Source organism: Stegastes partitus, unplaced genomic scaffold, assembly GCF_000690725.1.
Source record: "Stegastes partitus isolate 25-593 unplaced genomic scaffold, Stegastes_partitus-1.0.2 Scaffold513, whole genome shotgun sequence".
Lineage (NCBI taxonomy): Eukaryota > Metazoa > Chordata > Actinopteri > Pomacentridae > Stegastes > Stegastes partitus.
The window spans coordinates 312,002-332,235 of NW_007578244.1; the positions used below are offsets into that span (position 1 = coordinate 312,002).

At 40.7% G+C, this 20,234-nt stretch overlaps 3 protein-coding genes across 3 annotated transcripts in view; 2 read left to right on the top strand and 1 right to left on the bottom strand.

Moving 5' to 3' along the window:
• The window catches only part of yes1 (YES proto-oncogene 1, Src family tyrosine kinase), a 32,082-nt gene extending 27,020 nt beyond the window's left edge, over window positions 1-5,062 (top strand). Inside the window, exons 11-12 of the mRNA XM_008287687.1 lie at window positions 16-147; window positions 3,177-5,062. Coding sequence (XP_008285909.1) covers window positions 16-147; window positions 3,177-3,385 — 341 coding nt within the window. The 3' untranslated portion in view covers window positions 3,386-5,062. The remainder of the gene's footprint in view (window positions 1-15; window positions 148-3,176) is intronic.
• Window positions 5,063-5,234: 172 nt separating this feature from the next.
• On the bottom strand, window positions 5,235-9,410 carry clul1 (clusterin-like 1 (retinal)). The gene is made up of 7 exons (XM_008287688.1): window positions 9,308-9,410; window positions 8,651-8,799; window positions 8,401-8,571; window positions 6,723-7,161; window positions 6,326-6,448; window positions 6,027-6,241; window positions 5,235-5,726 (listed from the first exon to the last, which is right to left on the bottom strand). The coding sequence occupies exons 1-7, from the start codon at window positions 9,408-9,410 to the stop codon at window positions 5,544-5,546; spliced, it is 1,383 nt and encodes a 460-aa protein (XP_008285910.1). The 3' UTR covers window positions 5,235-5,543.
• Window positions 9,411-15,201: 5,791 nt separating this feature from the next.
• The window catches only part of colec12 (collectin sub-family member 12), a 39,719-nt gene continuing 34,686 nt past the window's right edge, over window positions 15,202-20,234 (top strand). The window contains exon 1 of the mRNA XM_008287689.1: window positions 15,202-15,739. Within this exon, the coding sequence (XP_008285911.1) occupies window positions 15,733-15,739 (7 nt within the window). The 5' untranslated portion in view covers window positions 15,202-15,732. The remainder of the gene's footprint in view (window positions 15,740-20,234) is intronic.

The window sequence follows — 20,234 nt, forward strand, 5'->3', positions numbered from 1 at the left end:
TTTTTTTTTTTACAGGTGCTAAATTCCCCATCAAGTGGACAGCCCCTGAAGCAGCATTATATGGTCGTTTTACTATCAAATCAGATGTCTGGTCGTTTGGTATACTACTGACTGAACTGGTGACGAAGGGCAGAGTACCGTACCCAGGTAAGGACAACACATGCACTGATCTTTTATATCTTTCTGTCTTTATTTTTATTTCACCAGGGGAAGGCTGTTATTTTCCTCCTTGTTTTGTTTTTAGTTTTTGTTTTAAACTTCTTCATTATCTTGGTTGTTTTGCATGCAAAGAACATGGATGGAGTGCTTAGAAGTATTCCTTGTGGAAAACCAGCATAAATCTTTCAGCATTGCCTCAGGAATATCCCAATGTGCTATTTTAGTCCTCTGTCATGTACAGCTTTTAATTTATCACACATGCAGATCAGAATAGAAATGGATGTAGGCGATGTGAGTCAACGCAGGTGTCTAGTTGACTTATCAGTCCATGGGAAAGTACCCTCACATATGTGATCTCCCACTTCCCATCATAGTCTGCCACCTCGTTTCTGCCCCCTGCTGCGGCAGAGCAGGACTGCAGCGTGTGCGCGTCTAACCGTGTTCGCCTGGCACTGATTACAGAGCGTACCATATGGCAGACTTAACCACCATCTCTTGTACAGGGCCATCTGGCTCCACTGGCCTTCTTGATTTCAGTGCAGATCATTCAGTCTAATTAATTCACCCCAGACCTGCAGATTCTGGGGACTGAACCCTCTTGTTATCCTTCTCAGAATTGTAGTATGGCCCAGTGGATGTTTGAGGTTCTGGACTTTTGTGTGTGTTTTGTTTGACGGTGAAAGAGCATTTGGACGCAGCAACACCAGACGTCTGTATGAGAACACGTCATACTTCTTCTATTTTAGCTTTGGTATATATATAGATATTTATACTCACTCTGAATATGGCAGACATGTAATTAGAGCTGAGGTGTTCAGATGCAAGACATAAATCATGTTAACGCCTCAGCATCCGACATGCTGCTGCCACCAGATCCTGGTCTCAGCAGTTGCTCTGGGTCTTTCCTCTCTCCGAGTGTGAGATAATCTGATCCCCACTCTCCCACAGAGAGATGGAGGGGGGAGGATGCTGTGACCATGCCGCTGACTTTGTATCATAACCTCTTTTAGCTGCAGTTGAGCTCCCCATGGAGCTGTTTGTGTGCTGTTCCACAGGGATCATGGTCTTCCTGTCTTGGGAAGGAATCCACAACTGTGCTCCAGTCTGGCAGGAAGAGGCATAAAGATGGAGCAGTACTGTTTGGTTTTTGCTTGAAGTTGAGGCAGAGTATGAGTATTGTGTGTTTTAGCCAGACTGCCCTGATAGAACATGGGCACATCTTTAATAATTGAATTGTATTTCTACGAACTTGACATTTTATGAGCTCCTTTCCTTCTTAACCCGAAAACCTGCTGATGGGTTTCAAAACTTATTGTCTTTTTAAAAAAATGAAACTATTTGTCAGTGCCAGAAACGATAAAACAGAGAGAAATGTCAGATTTCAGCTTTTCCAGTGGTCCTTGAACTACTCCACTCTGACATGCCGTTAGTCAGAAAAATGATTCACATCCAAACTTGCAAAATCAATTAATTATACATGTCTCACAAAAAAAGTGCCAAAATGAGCAGTTTACTCTAACCAGATTCTCAAAAACTCTGTGCTTCTTGTGCAATCATAAAGTCATCAGTGACTAAGCCAGGACCAACAATAGTGACAAAAATCAAGGACTTTTTGCCTGAACTTTTTGGGCTTGACTCCAGGCTGTGCTCGCACAGAGCAGAGAGGAGACAAGTGTGGAAACAATGGACTTGGCAAAATGTTATGCATGTTGATTTCAGGGGTTTTTAATTTTTCTAAGTAATGAAATTCTTCTTCAATTTTTATAGCGGTAAACTGTCAAATTGCAAAGAACTTTTGTGTTGTCTCTTCTTTGAGCCATTGTTGGTCTGAGGTAGTTTTTTTCTCTTCACCACAGACCACAGTAGTCCCATTGATGTGAAATACAGAATATGAGAACAAAGAAATAAATGACTCAGTCTGCAGACTGCACCTTAACTATTAGCTTAAAAGCAAACAAAGGCCAAAAAGATTACAGAGAGACAAACTGAATTCCTGCAGGATGAGCAGCTCATTGCTGTGGTAGAAAATCCAGGTTTTCATTGTGTTTTGGAGCTCGTGTATGAAGTGTTGCAAAAAGGCTCCTGACCACTGACAAAGTCTTTTACTAGATTGCACTGCGCTTTGCTTGTTAAACCTTTACGACAATGCTGCACTAACCAAACCTGTTATTTCTATTTGTTGTGACCATGAATTTTGATACGTACAGTGCTTTACAAATGTATTAGACCATCACCCAATGTCAGGTTATGTCTCAACTGCCCTAAATTAACAGCATTGGTAATTACCAAAATCATTTCTAATGTGTCTGAAATGGTTAATACACCAGTTTGTAGAAGCTCTTTAACTGAAAGGATATTTTTAATGCTCAAATAGAATATTATTGTTATCCATGAATTTTCAGATTTACTGTTTTACATAGAAAAAAAAACAAAACAACAAAAACACATTATTATTTCTCCATTAAGATGTCAAATTCTAGTTAATTACTTGCATTCCTGAACAGACAAAATAGTTTGAGTGGTTGAATGTTATGCTTGATTCAGTTCAGACTTCTCAGAGAAGTCCAGTGAGGCGGCTCAGACTTGTGTAGAAAAAGATGAATTCAGTTTGAAATTCCTCATTCCTGTTCAAAATGGTAAAACGTGGAGAGCTGAGTGAGCATTAAAGCACTTCATGATGCTGGATGGTCGATATACATATATACAGTGATTAATAAATTAGACAGGTGGTGTAATAAATTCATTAGGCACTGCATTACAGTGTTTAAAGTGGAATTGGGATTGTATTAATCATTTTGCATGTTCTAGTTTGACTGCTAAAATGCATCACTCAGTGGAAAACAGGTATTAATAGAGACATATTTCACTTTGTTTACTTTGTTATTTTGTACAATAAACAAATGAACGCAGCTGTATTTTCTAGGGTTTGGGTCTTGATATTGGCAGATGCTTAGGATTAAATGACTTGATGGGGACATCCCTAATTCCATTTCTTTGTATCTTTTTTTTTTTTCAAGGTATGGTGAACCGAGAGGTACTTGAGCAGGTAGAGCGAGGCTACCGCATGCCCTGCCCCCAGGGCTGCCCCGACTCCCTCCATGAGATGATGAGGCAGTGCTGGAAGAAGGAGCCTGACGAAAGACCGACCTTCGAATACATCCAGTCTTTTCTAGAAGATTACTTCACAGCCACAGAGCCACAGTACCAGCCTGGAGACAACCTCTAGTCTGGGGGATCTGGGGCGAACTCAGGCGTGCCGAGGTACATCAGTGGAAATCAAAAGTTGGGACACCGGAAAAGTTCAACAAGGCAGCAGTCGCTTTGCTGAAGCAGCAGAGAATGAGGTTTTACAAACTAGTCCACAATGACACTGGTACACCTGAAAACATTTTCTCAAGTAGAGGTTTGGCCCTTGTCTACCTGGGGACCAAAGTATCCAAGTGTGCAGACTGGTGCTGGTATGTTAGGCTCTGGGAACTCTGCTAATCAGAATAATCCACATGGGCTGGCCACAACACTGTGATCAAAAAAAAAAAGTGGGATTTCAAATTAATTGCTCCTTGCAGATGCACATTTCTTTTTTTTTTTCTTTTTTTTTTTACTTTTTTAATGATAAGTTCTCTCACCCCTTCTCCAATTTCCCTCTTTTTATTTGTATTTTACATCACAGTCTTTGATATTGGTGTCCAAAACTTTTATATGTACATGAGTTTGGTTTTGAATATGTTGGCTGATAAGTATGTCTTTGATTGACCAACAACTGGTTGAACTGTCAAGTATGTGCTGTGACTGTAAAGTTTCGATGGTGAGAAGACGTAAATGAAAAAAGGTGTACTGTATGGATGCAAGAATGTACGAAGAGATCAAAGCAGATGTACATACAGTATGTATAAAAAATGTATTTTTAGCAGGTGTGATCAGGTGGGCGAGTGAGAATAAGAGAAGTGTTTGTATGATTCTTTTTAACACAGTCACTTGAATGGCAGATTACATCTGTTTATTTTGCTTTTTTTTAATTTAATTGGGGATTTGAGATCATACAGAGGTATTTTGATAAATTACCAGGGCAAACAGTTTTCCTGATTAACATTTTATAAATGTTTAGAAATGGACGTTTCAGCTGTGAAATTTAAACGAGATTGAGGTCGTTTCTGTCCTTAAATTAGCATCTTGACTTTTTTTCAGTGCACAGCTCTGATTGCTATAAAAGATTTTAACATATTTGTCTTTATATTGCACACATCTACACAGGTAAATATTGCAGTACATGAGGTTTACCGTGATGGGCGGTACAAAGGTACACACACACACAGCTGTAGTGTTTGTTTCTCTTCTCAGTAAAATCCCACCAACCCATGACTAAGCACACCTGCAGCGTCCTGTAGTTCTGTGTTTGCTGGAGGGTTTTATCCAAAGCTACAAGTTCACAAAACACATTTTAAATGCAACTATGCAAAGCCATCAAGCGATGTTCAACAAAACATCTGACACGGTCGTTGCATGTATGGGACTCCCTTTAGTTTTTCTTATTTCTATTCCCAGTGGTAGACCCGATGAATTACTTCTTCACTCCAACCAGACAAACAAAACAAACACCTCGCACAGGCTGTGGTCCAGGCAGGGCTGCAGTTCTTCTAGAGAGATTAAAACAGTCTGATAACGGATCCTTAGCGGTACTTCCTCTCTCTGTGCAGGTGTATGTGATGGGAAATATGAGAAAATTTAAAGCTACAAAGATGTGAACTTTTTTTTTTTTTTTTGTATTTTTTCTGTTGCGTTGCTCACGTAATATGTGATTGTTCCTAAAAAATGGGGTCTTGAACTAGTGGGGACATGAATAATGAAATAATGAGAATGGTAACTAATATGATTTTGTACAGAAAAAATAAAAGTTTTACTCAAAGGTTGTCTTTTAGTTTTTGTGTTCTCGACGGATGATAGTGCTGCTCGGGAGGATTCAGACCCAAGAGGTCAACGTTTCATTTTACACCTCCTGATGGACCTCGAGACCACCAGAAAGCCTGTTTTTATTTATTTACACCATTTTACAACCAACAAGAAGTACATTCCCGTCTTTATACATTCAATAAATAGCAACAATTGCTATGGTTCAGCTGCAGTATATGTACATTTCAACAAGATGATGTCTACTCTACAAACAGTCTCAGAAGACACTGTAGTTTACTCGTCCTCAAACCTGTGAAGAAGAAGAGAAAGCGTTTCTGTGATTTAAGGAGTGTAAGAGCAAATATTGCAACTATATTTCATAAATACTCAAGCACACCTTTTCCCTAAGCCTAGTATCAATGACAGCATATACCTTCTTTTTTTCAAAAGAAAATCACCAGAAGGACACGTGGCGGTGGAAGAATGTGGACAAGTTCTCACCTGACCATCTCTTTGTATTTGTCCAGAGCCTCCTGGGCAACATACTGGATGAAGGCTGGGTCCTGCAGCTCCAGCTCACCGGGAACAGAGAGGATAAGTGGGGGAGAGTTTAAGATGTTCACTTCTACCTTGGTCTCACTGACGGACACGTTTTGCTCATCACGGCTCTCTGGCGCCACCTGGAGAGAGGAAGAAGTCATGTTTTACACCAGCGCTGACTGTACCTGCTATTATTGGATACTGACAAAAGTTTTTCTATGAATATCAAAGGGTGTCTTTATCTCCATTTGTTGATTCTCCCCCCACTTATAGACTCTTTAACAATATATTTTAGTTTGCAATTCAAATTCTGTGCAACAAATATCTAAAACGCCTCAGCACAAACCCCCACATGTGCATATATTTCTCTCTTCTGACCCCCTTACATGTTTCTTTTACATCCACCTTTTTTTACCACCCCTCCTCCTGTTCCTGCTCACCATAGTGATGTGGAAGATGTTCTGAGGAGTGCTGCTGTTGCTCACAGCCTGAGCCACCCAGCTGAACTCAGCCGCCATGTTGCTGAGCCAGTTGACCGTTTCATCCGTGTGGCGCTGGACAATGGACAAGATCTCATTGTACTGCTCTTTGGAGACATCCACCAGCTGGGAAACTTCCTCCAGCTCTACATGCAGCTCCCGAACACTGGGACACTCTGGAGGAGAGATGGTGATGAGCTTATTGTGTGGAAAGAGAACAGCTGAAATAAACAGGGAGTCCAGGGTTGGTGGTGCTTCACCTGTGAGCAGAGCTCCCTGACAGGCCTCACACTGGTTCTGCAGCTGCCAGCACTCAGATGTCTGTTTGCGAAGGTCTCTGCACAGCTTTCTGTTCTGCAGGAAACGAGGGAAGCTTCCCCTCCCTACAGCAAATACAAAAATGATGAACAAGGTAGATTAGTGTTTAGATGGTCATTCAAGGAGAGCAACAGATGGCGACTCTGTAAGCGAATACTTTTTAAAGTTTCAGCTGTTTCTGAGGTTATGACTGCTGATCGTTCCTCACCATGTGCTACTGAAGCTAAAGGATCTTCATGTTTGCTTTCAAACCATTCAGCTCTTATAGTTTCACACATACAACCATTTCAATCTGTTCTCTCACGATGGCACATATGTGGCTGCTGAGCGCCGCACTACCTTTCTTCTTCTCCTCCTCCACTGTCTGGTGGATGTCATCAAACACCTGAGTCACCACAGCTCCAAACTCCTCGACGACGCTCTTGCCAAAGTCAAAGAAGGATTCCAGCACCTCCTCCAGGCCCACGCCCTGCAGGAAGCCCGAGTCCCGGCCAGGGTAGTAGGGATCAGAGGTGCTTTCTTCAGTCAGGACATCGGTGTTGTTCAGGAAGGCTTTCTGAAGGACTTTGTCGACCCTGCTGCTCATCCTCGACACCAGTGTGACGCTACGGTTCACCACTGTGCCAACCTTGCTGATCAGGCGGTTGAAGGAATCCTCAATTCGGACAACCTCTGTGTCTGTGCTGTCAGGACCCTGGTTCACCAGGATGTCTCCTGCCTCCATGCTGGGCTCACGGGGGCCGAAGCGCCTTGAGACTTTTTGGAAAAAGTTTTCGACCTACAAAACAGAATTTGTGGGAGTCAGTAGAGCCCAACTGATGCCACAGATATATTGGTATCTTATCGGTATGTTATCCAGCATACAGCAATATAAAAACTTTCTTTTACAGAACGCAGTACAGAAACAGATAATTGAGATTATTTCGGAACTGCATCATCAAATAGTTTGTCAAAAAGAGCAGCTGCATTCTTTACAGAACTCTTAGCACAGTCTGCAGCACATGTAGCAGAGTACCTATCACAGCTGAAGGTGGCGCGTCAGCCAGTCAGGTTGTGTCTGCATGGCACAATGATAACGAGTTAAGAAAACACATTGCTAGAAAATAATAAATACTGACCCCATCATTTTGCCTTTCTGATGAACCATGTTATAAACAATAGACGATATATCCATACTGGGATTTCTTAATACATGTATCAGTGATATCGCCTCCAAAGATCCAATGTCAGCAGTAAAACATCCAGTGTATTAGAAATAGTGTATTTTACTGTTATGTCTGGCTGTGGTGGAGGCAAGAAAGTGATTTTTGGGGTTTAAAACAAGCTAAAAAAAAAAACCCATTCTACTTTTGTTTTTCATTATTTGGCAAAGCTTTTCTGTCATATTCTGTATAGATGAACCTCTTAAGACCTGAGCTCTTGTTTGATGTGCATTTAAAAAAAAAAAAAAATGTTGCTATTTCATCTGATCAAATAGCAAAGAGAATAAAAAATAAAAAAAAATATAAAGAAAATACAATATATGTTAAAAAATATTTTTTTAAAAATTAAAAAATAAAGAATATAAAAATAACATATAAATAATAAGATAATAACAATAAACTATTACAATTTTATTTATTTATTTTTTAAATTAGCTACTGTGTCCACGCATGTGAAGTCTTAAGAGGATAAACCTCTAAACACTGTTTCAATGTAATATCTTGTGAGGCAAATTAGGTCGCCTGTGTTGAGTTTAGCTGGGCAACTAGTGGTCTGAAGGACAATACATACTTTGGAGTTCAGTGTATTGCTGATTATTCTAAATGCGTGCAGGTGATTTTACTGATTAACGCATGTGCTTTCATCATATTTTAGTGCTTGACTGAATTTATCACCTCAGTCAATGCAGAGAAGATGTCAGCTGTACTAAAAAGGGAGGGTTCAACAGATAAACACTACTTTATTTCTGGCAATACTGTGCTGGAGTTTGTGGGTTAGAGCAAGAACAACACAGTCAGAGCTGCAGTTTTCATACCTTTGCATGGAAAGTGGCGAAGCCCCTGCGGCAGGTGGAGGTATAGAAGGATTTACAGGCATCCTCCAGACAGGGCCTGCACTCCTCCCACTCAGACTGCAGCGAGTCTTTGCACTGCTCCTCGGCCTCCTCCAGCTTCTCAGTCACCTCCCTGGCCAGCTGTGCTGACCCCTGGTGGCACAAACAGGAGACATTCATACACTTCCATGTTTTTGCTTGAATCTTCTGTTAGAGCAGCTGTCACTCTTACCCTCTTCTTGTCGCTGCTGTGTCTCAAAGACTTCATGAGGTGTTCGTGCTTCTGCTCATTCCTCCACATCACCTCCTTCATCTGCTTCACCCCGTACAGAGCTCTCCTCACCTCCTCGTCCACCAGTTTCTCACCATCCACTGACAACTCTGAGAGAGCATGAGATAGAAATCTGGGTAAAATGTGTATTCTAAGCACTCACATTTGTATTTCGTTAGCCTCATAGCATACTTGCCAAAGTCATATTTTCATGTTTTTGGGAAATGAGAAAAAACACAATTTTTAGAAATTACATTGGTATTTATTATTGATTTTTTTAACAGTACATTCAACCAGATGTGATTGGCCAATGACATAGGTAGAAAGACAGGATGACGCAGAAGTGATAGGAGAGTAAAGTTAGGCAAATATCTCAATTTGACCAAAAAATTACTTAGGCAATTATGCTATGAGGCTAACGATTCGTGAATTTCAACAGAATCATCAGTTATTTCATAGTTGTTGTTTTTTGCATTACAATCTAAACGTCTAAGATAGCAAACATGTAACACTAAATAAATAAAACAATCAGAAGTGCTGGGTCAAGCCTGACTTATATGTGAATGGATTGTAGGACGCTACACGGGCTGTCTGGAAGAGATCCTGCTTCCAACTTACGTTTGAGGGTCTCCTCTGAGACGGCTGTGGGTTGGTCCGCAGGAACAGAGTTGAGGCCACACAGTGTGGCCACCAAAACGGCCAAACTGAGCAGGAACTTCATTCTGGAGCTCAGAGTTTGATGGGAGCAGCTGAGTCTGAAAGCATGTGACAGATGTGGTTTACATCTGGAACTGACTCACTCTCATTTGCGCACAGAAACAGATGTAACTTATGCAAACACAGAAGTACCAACACAACTCTACATGTATTTGCATGCAGACGCACTTTTAAGTTAAGAAACCAAAACAGGTGTCGTCTAGTCTGATCCAGAAAGTTAATAGGATTTGAGCTCAAGTGTGATTTAATGTCAACAGTTCTGGATGCGGTCATAAGTTAGTCTGCCACTTGGTGGTGCTGCACGTCTGTCTGGACCTACGAACCTGCAATAATCTGTCCCTCGTACTTGGACGTGAGAAACATGAGAGCTCTTGAGTTTAGTTTGACCACAAAGATACATTTCAGTAAAACCTTAAATAGTGCATGTGTAGTAATCACAGGTAGATTATGCCGGCAGTCATACTGTGAAGAGTTTCTGTGGCGTTAAAGTGTAAAAGCAACCATTTTATTTACAGATTATTTTTAAAAGTAACCTGTAAAGTCTCTGCACAGGGTAGTTTTGTACTGTAACTTTGTAGTGCATTTTTAAAACACCGGCTCTCTGGTTGTTCATGTTTACAGTGTAGTCTGCTGCCATTGCATCACTACAACTTTTCTTCTTTCTTTCTTCTCGTGCATCCCTTTAATCATTCAGCTGACTGAGTTTTGTTTTTACTTGAAGCCGGACCATGAAGAGGTCAGCAGCAGGAGGTGAGCACCTAATAAGATACATCATAGGGTCCATCTCAGCTGGAAAAGCTGGCAGGCTGTGTTTACGCCCGGGCCATCTGCTGTGCCAGGAGGTCAGGCTCCAGCAAGTCACAAAAATATACACCGAAAAAAAAAAAAAAACCTTCTGAAAGATCCGTTGTGTTTATTTGCCTGTTTGCTAACACTTTACAGCTTAACTCACCTGCTGGACTTTTCTGGAGTCTCTGGCCCAGTTCAGCCATGCAAGGAGTTACACAAGTGAGCATTCAGCAGGGATTTACAGTAAATGAGGATGTACTCATGCCTTATTTCATTATGGGTTTAAGCTGAAAGCCGCTCTATTACATCCCACTGGCAACATCTCTAGCTTTTGTTTCTAACAATCACCAAGCAACAGAGTGACATAAGTGTGTGATTCGGAATAAAAAAGGAGTTTAAAGAGGCTCGAACTGATAAAACTGGAGCTCCAGTGAGTGCCGTCATAACTTACCCTGCTCTCAAAATATCATTTTTAAAGAGGCAAGTAAGGAAAAGCACAAGTCAAAATACAAGAGAGTGTTTGAAACATTAACAAAACAGTAGTAAGATATTAACATTTAGCAGAGGTTTATTATCAAATGCAACAGTCTGACTAATAAAAAGAGAAGAAATACCCAACAGAGCCAACACAACAAAAACAACTCACCAGCAGAAGACCGACGGTGCGTCTCGGCTGATGGAAATAAACAAAGTGCTCTGTGTGGACAGCAGTCAGCAGGTTATCTTGACCTGGTCAGGTCTATTTGTGCTCTTTCCACTTGAGCTTTATCCTATTACTGTCTTTGCTTGATGCTGATGCCCATTAATCCAGCATTCGTCACGCTGACAGAGAGACTTGTTGGTTTTCTTGGTCATATCAAACATGTTGTTCATTCTTAGGACAATTAATTAACGTGATGTGTTATAACGGGGTGTCTGTTAGTTCAGGAAACAGAAAGATTGAACTGGACAGAAGAGGAGGGAAATTAGTTCATGTCATATTTTATTTCATATGAAGTGCAGAGGAGTAGTTTCTTGTAATAAAATTAAAAAGTATTTTCAACATTAATGTTAAATTAGCCGTGTTGGGCTGCTTTGACATCAGTTCTGAGGGAAGTCCTTAATATAGCGCACACACACACACACACACACACACACACACACACACACACACACAGCAGCAGCAGCAGCAGCAGCAGCAGTGAATCCTTTCTAAGTGGAGATAAGACGAGATCATATAATCAACAAGCTTGTTTTGCTTTGAATGATCTCATAAGAGTGCTGCAGAGCTGCACCCTTCTACCGTTTAAGCAGATGTAACCTGCATTTAAATAGGTGAAAACACACAAATCTTTTCTTATAACTGATGGGTAACTTCAGCAGGTTATGTATACATGACCACCAGTTATTCTTAGATCTCTATCCAGATGTGAACCAGTGTATTTTTAGTGAAAGGAAACAGTTCCCTCAGCAGCGAGCTGTTTAGTATCTCCACTCCTGATGAAATGTGGGGGACTCGGGTTGAAAGGGTTTCTCTGTCCCCGTCTCTTCACTGCCGCCTCATCTCCCTCAAAAATGTGACCTTTTTGCATGCTGTGACCCAGAAAATAGAGTCCTTACTGGATAATAATGAAAACCAGCCTGTCCTCCAGCCTCACTGACACCTTCAGCACCTGGTTCCTATAACACTGCAGGGAGAAACGTTCTTCCCATGTTCTCCCATGGTTGACCTGAGCATAAAACAGTTGACAGTAAAAAGGGCTCTTGGTTTTGTGAGACTACAAGCACGTCATTATTCAGGGAGGAGTAAAATATAAATCAACACTTAAACAGGCGGATGTTTAGCAAATGATTTTAGTTTGGTTTGGTTTTGGGGAGTCTGATCATCTGATGATCTATGAAAGTGTTTCCAGGTTTTAAAGAGCTTTATAAACTCCTCCAAGGTGTTGCAGTCGGTCCATACATGCCGCAATGTGGTCGTGTCTTAAATTTTGTAGCACTGATCAAACCTGAAGAGATCAACAGGTGTAAGGATAAAAAGCTTTACCGAGAGCTCAAGTGTAATAGATGAAGCAGCAAAACACTGGTCTGAGAGCCACACTGAGTCTGGTATTAGGAAACAGGATTAGTGAAAAATATGTCTTACTGTAGGTCATTGAACAGCAACGACTCAGACAGGAGTCTGTGACAGATGATTTGTTAGACTGAAATAAAATTCTATGAAAGCAGTCGTTTTTAGAGAGTTGACTTGGTCGGTACATTTTCTTTCAGCAGACTTCAGGAGAATCAATCAGGAGAATAAACATATGTGAGACTTTGTGCAATGATCTCACGTGAGCACATGCAAAATGTAATCTTTTGTTAAGTGATGCTCAGTGATCGCTGTGTGAGTCCCACTGTACAATAAACCTGCTGAAGTCAATATCTCTGCATTAATGGTGGATCAAACGCCTACCTGTAGTGTGACAAACCTACAGAGAATTATCTGCTCCAGTTCATCCAGTTCAACACTTCTGTTTTGATAAATTTCTAATTTTTCTCATGAGCTGATAAAGACCAGAAAGAATTAAAAGATGAGTGACTTTTATTCACCGGGTGGCCACAATGAGTTTGAATGAAGAATAATGTTCCTCTATTTCTTCTGGATGTTTGAATAGTTTGAAAACATCTCTAAGTCCTACCAACTTTGTTACTGCCCCCAAGTGGACAAAACCTTAAGGATGCCTTGTTGTGCAGTTTGAGTGGAAATAATTGCATCTTTGCTCTTTTGTAAATAATGACATCTCTTAAATGTGTTACATTTACTAAAAAATAAAAAATACTCCACAGAGTAGAAATCTGTTAGTCTACTATGTACAAAACAGTTCCTGAGACAGAAACGTCTTATTACACACTTTGTTACTCACAGTTTATCAAACCCAACAAACTCAGTCCATCTTTTCAAAGTGAAAATTAAATATACAAAATAAGGAGGAAAATGTGGTTTTAGGTTTGACTGACTGACTCGACTTCATTTTTCTCGGTTTAACAAACACAGTCAGGTGACAATAAATGAACTGAAACATTTCAAAAAACGATTTAGGTTAAAGGCACTTCTGCATTGGCTTCACTTTTCATAACTAAAGGCTTTGTCCCGCCTTTACATACAGTCTGTGGTTTGCACAAAGTTAGGATCCATCAGTGTGTCCATCACTTGTTTAACTGACTCTTATGATTGTAATACTGTACCAATAAAATCTCTTTACGTCAGTCAGGACATGGAAGGAAAAACTGATATTAACGCCATCGCATCATTTGTGCTAGAAAAATAAATAGGTTCATGTTTTGCTTTAAGAAAGCCGTCAGTGATTGCACAGAGTGGAGAGCATCGACTGAATAAAAAGATGGATGTAAGCTGGGTGTGGAAAGAGAGAGCACCATGGAAAGACCTTAAATCTAAAACAAAGGAGTCTGATTGAACAAACGTTTATGAGAAAATGATCGTACTTCTCACATGATTCATTACCTCAATAAATAATTTCCTTACAAGTTTATTCTCCTCCAATACAACATGATGGTCATTTAGTAAATTGTGACCCCATTTACTGGAAAAAGAGTCATTTTAGGGCATGGCTGTCTTCTGTTTGACTGGTCGCTACTGCATCAACATTCATAGTGTCCTCGAGTTCTCAGTCAGAGCCACTGCTTGATAGTTATGTTGGATTTCATGACCAAGATGGCAGTATTCAGTACTGTAGTCCATAAACAGGTGCATCATTTCCTGTTGGCTACGTCTATCTTGGACTTGCAGTGCACGGCCAGAGCCTGCATGGAAGGTTGACATCAATACATCAACCGTAATTGTGTAAGAAACATTTTCAGAGTAATATTTGGCTATAAAGTGTCAGTAACTGCACAGAGTGGAAACAAACATTTGACTTGTCTTCATAGATGAATACATATTTTTCTTCCACATATTCAGGTTCCGGTCATGGTCGCAGCTGAGCAGGACAGGACATTCCAGATGTCTCCATCACCAGCAGCCTTTCTTAGTTCCTCCTGGGGGATCCAAAGGTATTGCCAGGTCAGATGAGACAATCTCTCCAGAGAGTTCTGAGTCTACCTAGTTGGACAAACCTGGAAAACCTCCAAAGGAGGGCACCAAGGTGATAGCCTCATCAGATGGTGGAACCCCCTCAGCTATCTTCTTTGGATGTGAAAGAGCAGTGACTCTGGATGTCCAGTCTCCTCACCCTATCTGTGAAGCTGAGCTTGGCCACCCTTCAGAGGAAATTCATTATGGCCACTTGTATCCACAACCTCATTCTTTCAGTTATGACCCAGAGCTCCAGACAGTAAGTGAAGGTCGGAACATACACTGAGTGGTAAATTGAGCGCTTCACCTTCTGGTTCAGAACCCTCTTCACCCTGGTGGTCCGGTACAGCATCCACATTACTGCCGACACTGCAGCAATCTGTCTGTCCCTTTCACATTCCATGTTTCTGTCACAGGAGCTCCAAAGATACTGAAGGTCCTTCATTTGGGGCATCAGCTCACCTCCAACTCAGAGGGAATGATCCACAGCTGGGAGACAGGCAGTAGGCCAGGCTAATTAATCATAATCATTTTAATGATACCTGTTCTATGTCGTTAGGTTACTATGAAATGAAGGTAAATACAAAAGAAAGAAACAAAGCAATATAACACACTATTAGACATGACTGTAAGAAACCCATGATCCCTTCATGGTGACGCAGTGGCTATGGCCTCGTGAAGTCTAATGACAAAACAGTATTTGGGTTCAGGGAACAAAAATCTACCCAAATACCTGCTGCAATGGCTATGTTTGACCATACTGTGTCAGAACAAGGACCCACCACCCACATGCTGTACAAACATCTGCAGGCTGCCCCTCTGTATGCCTGCTGATCTGCTGCACACGTTCAGCCAGTGCTGTCTAATGTTACCACTCCTTATTCAGCGTAAATGTGCGCAACAGTAAAAAACACAGAGTGCACAGAGTGAACAGCCAGGGGTGCAGACGGTGCGCACAGATGTGAGGAACACGTGGTTTCTCCAAACAGCCCTACAGGCGCACCACTTCCTCTCACGTTTGGATTCCTTCAGTCTATGAGTTGGTACCAGCACAGAGCCGAGCTGGACCTGGATACAGCCTCAGCCCAGCATCTCTGCAGACAGCCACATGAATGAGAGAAGATAAGATAATAACACGGTTTTTCCAACTTGCTCTTGTAACTCCTACTTTCATCCCCCGCCTTCAGAAAAGTTCATTCCTTTTTTTTCTTTTTTTTTTCCCCAACGCTGCAGCACTGAAGTTACCTGCGCTGAAGGAGGTCGTCCCCAGAGTGCAGAGCAACGGATGGAGCTCTGAGTTCTATTTTTATTTTTTTATTTTTACTATTATTACTCATCTACCCCTACAACAAACTGAGAGCACTGGGATTCCAGACTGAAGGTGCCGTGGCGCTCAACAGGAGCTTTGGGGCAAATGCCACTGCGATGCTGTGGATGTGACTTCAAACCAGAGATTCACTGCGGTTCAGTCCTGTAAAGCACAATGAAAGGTAGGATCAATTAGAAGCAAAACAAATGTGAGATATGGAAAATGCGTGAAGCGCACAAACTTTTGCGACAAGTGGTGACAGTTTGCTCTGTTTTGTGCACGTTCAACATTCCTGTCGCTCTTTCTTTGTCACTTTTCTGCGCTCTTTCTCGCTCTGGACGGGAGGAATGCGTGGGCTACAACTCGCGTCTGACATCTGGTTTCAATTAAGGCTCTGTTTGGGATTGTTTTGCATCTGTCCACTGCTGCACATCAAACACTAACCTACACTGGGAGACCTACTCCAAACAGAGGCAGAAACAGGATTTATCCAAACATTAACTTTTCGGTCTCTTTTTGCGCTTTAATAATACATTTTTTACTTATTTTGAACTGCTTTCCTTGCATTCACTTGTTGCTCTTGAGGACTTCTGTTGGAATAAAAGTTTGTGTTGGCTGAAAGAAATGAAAAGTAGTGAAGGAAACACTGAGTCAGAGCTGAGAGCCCAACATGAAAAGCTTTATTGTGGTGCGCACACAGGCGCGCTCCTGCGCCCCGCGCTCACCCGGACACTCAATCCAAAGACTGGCTCCTGACACACGACATGAAACCCAGCTGAGGGAAGTGTGTGAATCATAGCGGTCAGTCGGTGGCAGATCAGGATTTTAAATAAAGGTTCATATTAGCTTTGCCCGGATTGATTCTCTTGTGGAGATTTGATGTTTTCACTTCAGCCTTGTCATTCTCACCCACAAAGACCACACTTCAGAGGTCAGCAGTGGTCCTTGTTACGCAGAAAAAACACAGCATCGCTCCTGCCACCGTGTGGTCTGTCTTAGAAGGCTCCAGTAGTGAGCATCTCTGCTCACATAACAAACCCTGGATGTTGTTGGCATGCAGGCCTCCTCCTGTACTGCAGTCAGAGGCAAAGGCATTTCACACATTCTCTCAGTCCAGCAGAATGCAGGTCGTCATCATTAAGGTGTCTATATTCTTCCATAAGCTCTTGGATGTAGATTTTGTTCAAACCTTGAGGAGGGGCACAAGTCTGGGATTTGTCCCACATGACATTTTGAGTGTCAGACTTTTAATTTCTTATGATCTGGCAAATTTAATCCACCAATTTGTGTCTTTCTGCATCAGTTTATGGACTCCTGGAATGCAAAACAGCTTAAAGGAATCATAAAATCAACTTTTTTTTCCTTCTAGCTTGCTTAATGTAAATATATAAATGTTGCTCATTTCTACTTACCCAAAGTTAGATGATCAAATTTTTGTTTTCAGACCACTTTAGAAGTTAAACACCTGAGTTTTTATACCTTGAGGCATTTTTACTTAAAACAACAAATGGATGAATGAGCTGTTCAGTTTACTCAACTCAATAAATTAGGTTTATAAGGAGCAAAAGTTGTTTATAAGCAGACCTTCCAGGAAGCGTTATTGGCGAGTTCAAAGTCCCCAGAGACTCTTGTTTTTTTTGTAGTTTTGAGAAAACAGACATGGTGGAAACTTGCTGTGTTCTTATTACGTGTTAAATTACGTTGTGGTTGTTTCTTTTCATAATAATCACAACAAATCTCACTGTGGTCAGGTTAGTAGTGAATTCAGTTTCTTCACACTTAGAAAATATAAAAGGAGAGCTCGTCTGTCTGTCCGCATTGTCTATGTGACTAGTCGATTCCACTTAATATCTTCAGTTTATTGAACTTGTTTGCTTACATTAAGTTAATTTAACTCAACTGGTTTTATGCACAAAATGGATAAATTAATCCACTGAAGTGCATTTAACTCACAAATTGTAGACAGCAGGGAAACTTACACTTCTAGGTGAATGAACTTCAGATAATTTACGATGTTTGTATTTCAGCAAGATTTCCGCTCATGTTCAAAACTTCCTGCTAAGCGAGGACACATACATCTGTGTTTGTTATGCTGAAGAAAAGAGACTTGCCTCCGTCAGAGCTATTGTTGTGTCTATGAGCGAACACTGAGGTGGTTTTTCAGATTGTTTTTTCATGTTTTTGTGGGTGGGGAAATGCATGTGTTCCAAATATTGAGGGGAGTGTAATTGGTTTGTCGTGCTTGAAATGTATGGGTCTGCATGTGGCAGCACTGTGGGTACAATTCTCTTTATTACATGATCTGTGGTTTTCTGCTAAGATTTGTTGAGGAGAAGTTAGTCCAAAAGTTGTTATTGCATAAACAGATTAAACAAGAATGTATTATATTATACACTTTACAAATTAGGGTCTGCAACACCATAATGCAAAAATCATGTAAATACCATAAAAGCATTACTTAACCACCCTGTCTTCACGCTCCAGTTACATGTTGGCCAGAACCACCAACATCTCCGCCAAGAAATAGTACAGCACATAACCAACCATGAAACAGCAAATTGTTGTTGACATACATATGAAAAGACGGACACATAAAAATTTCAGTAATGAAAATCATATTTGAGTTCAGCTAAAAACTGCAAACAAATAAATTTTACACCCACTCCAGGTGTCACAATCTAAAGCCAAATCTGTTTTTTTTGTTCAACATTTTTTTCTATAAGCAACTTTAAGCATGAATATCATGGAATTAATCATAGTTTCAATAACAAAACTGCACCAGTTTATTGTCTATGACACAGAGTCATAAAAACAAGCCTTTCATACCCTGAATGTTTTTTTTCTTTCTGTTTTGTAAATGACTGGGTTTGATTTACTGGAGAAAACTTTAAAAAGTGCATTTTGGGTAAAATGTCAAGGGTCATATGTTAGATAGGTGTTTGGTCAGAACAGGTTACAGCAAATGAAAGGTCACATTTTACCGACATTCTGATGCTAGGATCGTCGCCTAGCTCTGATTCCTTCTGTGTCAAAACATTTATTTATTTTTAAATATAATCATATTTTGACACGCTGTGAAATGGATAAACAACATCAGTGTTCACATGTTTCATATAATAGTTTGGACAAATCACATTGGTCAAGTTTGTAGCATTCAGTGCTTGATACTGAGTATGATTAAAGAGGACAAACACGAACATGTGCTTAACGTTTGCAGTGTGCAGGTTGGAATAACACTGAGACATAGTAAGAAAAATAGTAAACATTAACATTAAAGCAACATTAAACACTTATTTACTAGCAGTAATTAAAAGACTAAAATACTTAACGATCAATCAACCTTGACACATAGTTACTGAGGCTAGAACTGGACTGATTTTGGTTTGAAGGGGAAGGTGTTTCTATGTTTATGTTACATATGATCATTTTAAACTACATTTTGTATGTATGCAACAAACAATAACTATGTTTAGGTGTAAAGTAGGACCTAACATTGCAGCAGGGGAAATGCAACCATTAAAATGCTGTTGGAAAAATGTTTCTTTGTAGCTAAGACTTTTAAAACCCTTTCTCTTGTCAACCAAAGACTCATTGTTGCAGCATGTGGCGCTTTCTTGACCTTGAAATAACCGAACCATTCCTCACTGCTGCTCGTAATGTTGAGCAATAATTAGCAAGTAAAATGTTGGGCAATACTTCCATCAGTATCACAGCCCATTATAGCAATACGCTTCCCAAAATCCAAATCACACTGACGTTGAGTTACAGATCTATTTTCAAATCAGCCCTTTGGGTAAAATGTGAAGCTCCATTTCCCGGAATAGTTCTTGAATGGCCACTCACAGCAACATTACTGTTGTAATGGGACACAATCATGTTGCTCGGAAACATAAACAAAAAACAGGTTGTTGGGGGTGTTGGGAAAGGCAAATTCCTCCAGTAAGGTTAGGTTTCAGATTTTTATTTTTTTTACCACAGTTTAGATTGTTCTTGACACCTCTTAACTCACTCTGTTTTGTTTTCTTTCAAGACCAGTTCTTGGACTAAGGTCAGGGACAGGCAGCATCCCATCGGCCATTTCTTAGCTCTCCTGCTCGTAGCTGAAGAAATAAGTTCATACCTCTCTGACAGACAGTCATTCCTCTCCCGCTCCAGACGACCCTTCACTCTTCACTGTTTTTGACGTTGTACATGAAAAGATTTTTCTCCTGCGATCTGTGGGACATGTGGCGCCTCTTTATTTTCACTGGCAAACAACTGCAACACAGTAAAAAGCATTAAGGTTTACCAGAGTGCTTTCCCACAGACATATGAGATGGTTGAACGGGGACAAGCCTCAGCCTCTGTCAGACCATGGCAGATGGGCACAATCCCACAGTGTGAACAAAAAAAAAGGAGTTTACTTAAAAGAGATGAGCAAATCCGATAATTCAGATAAGCTGAACCTGTATTTAAGTTGCTAAGAATAGCCAGTAAATAGATTAATTGGGATGCTTATACTATGTTTAAACAAGTCCTGTATCAATTTGGGCACATATGCTTTGAAAATAGACAAAACACCTACGGCTGAGTTGCTCCCAACACTGCTGCCTTACAAGTTGCCATTGTGCAGTGTGGCGTAGTTTTACAGTGTTTGAGCAGAGTCATGGGTGAGCTGGTGTGCTCCAGCTGCAGTG

Coding starts and splice junctions, on each gene's coding strand:
- clul1 (XM_008287688.1), bottom strand. CDS start 9,410: ATGAAGTTCCTGCTCAGTTTGGCCGTTTTGGTGGCCACACTGTGTGGC. Junction 8,800..9,307: donor CTCAGAGGAGACCCTCAAAC/GTAAGTTGGAAG, acceptor ATGCTCTCTCAG/AGTTGTCAGTGGATGGTGAG. Junction 8,572..8,650: donor ACAGCAGCGACAAGAAGAGG/GTAAGAGTGACA, acceptor TTGTGCCACCAG/GGGTCAGCACAGCTGGCCAG.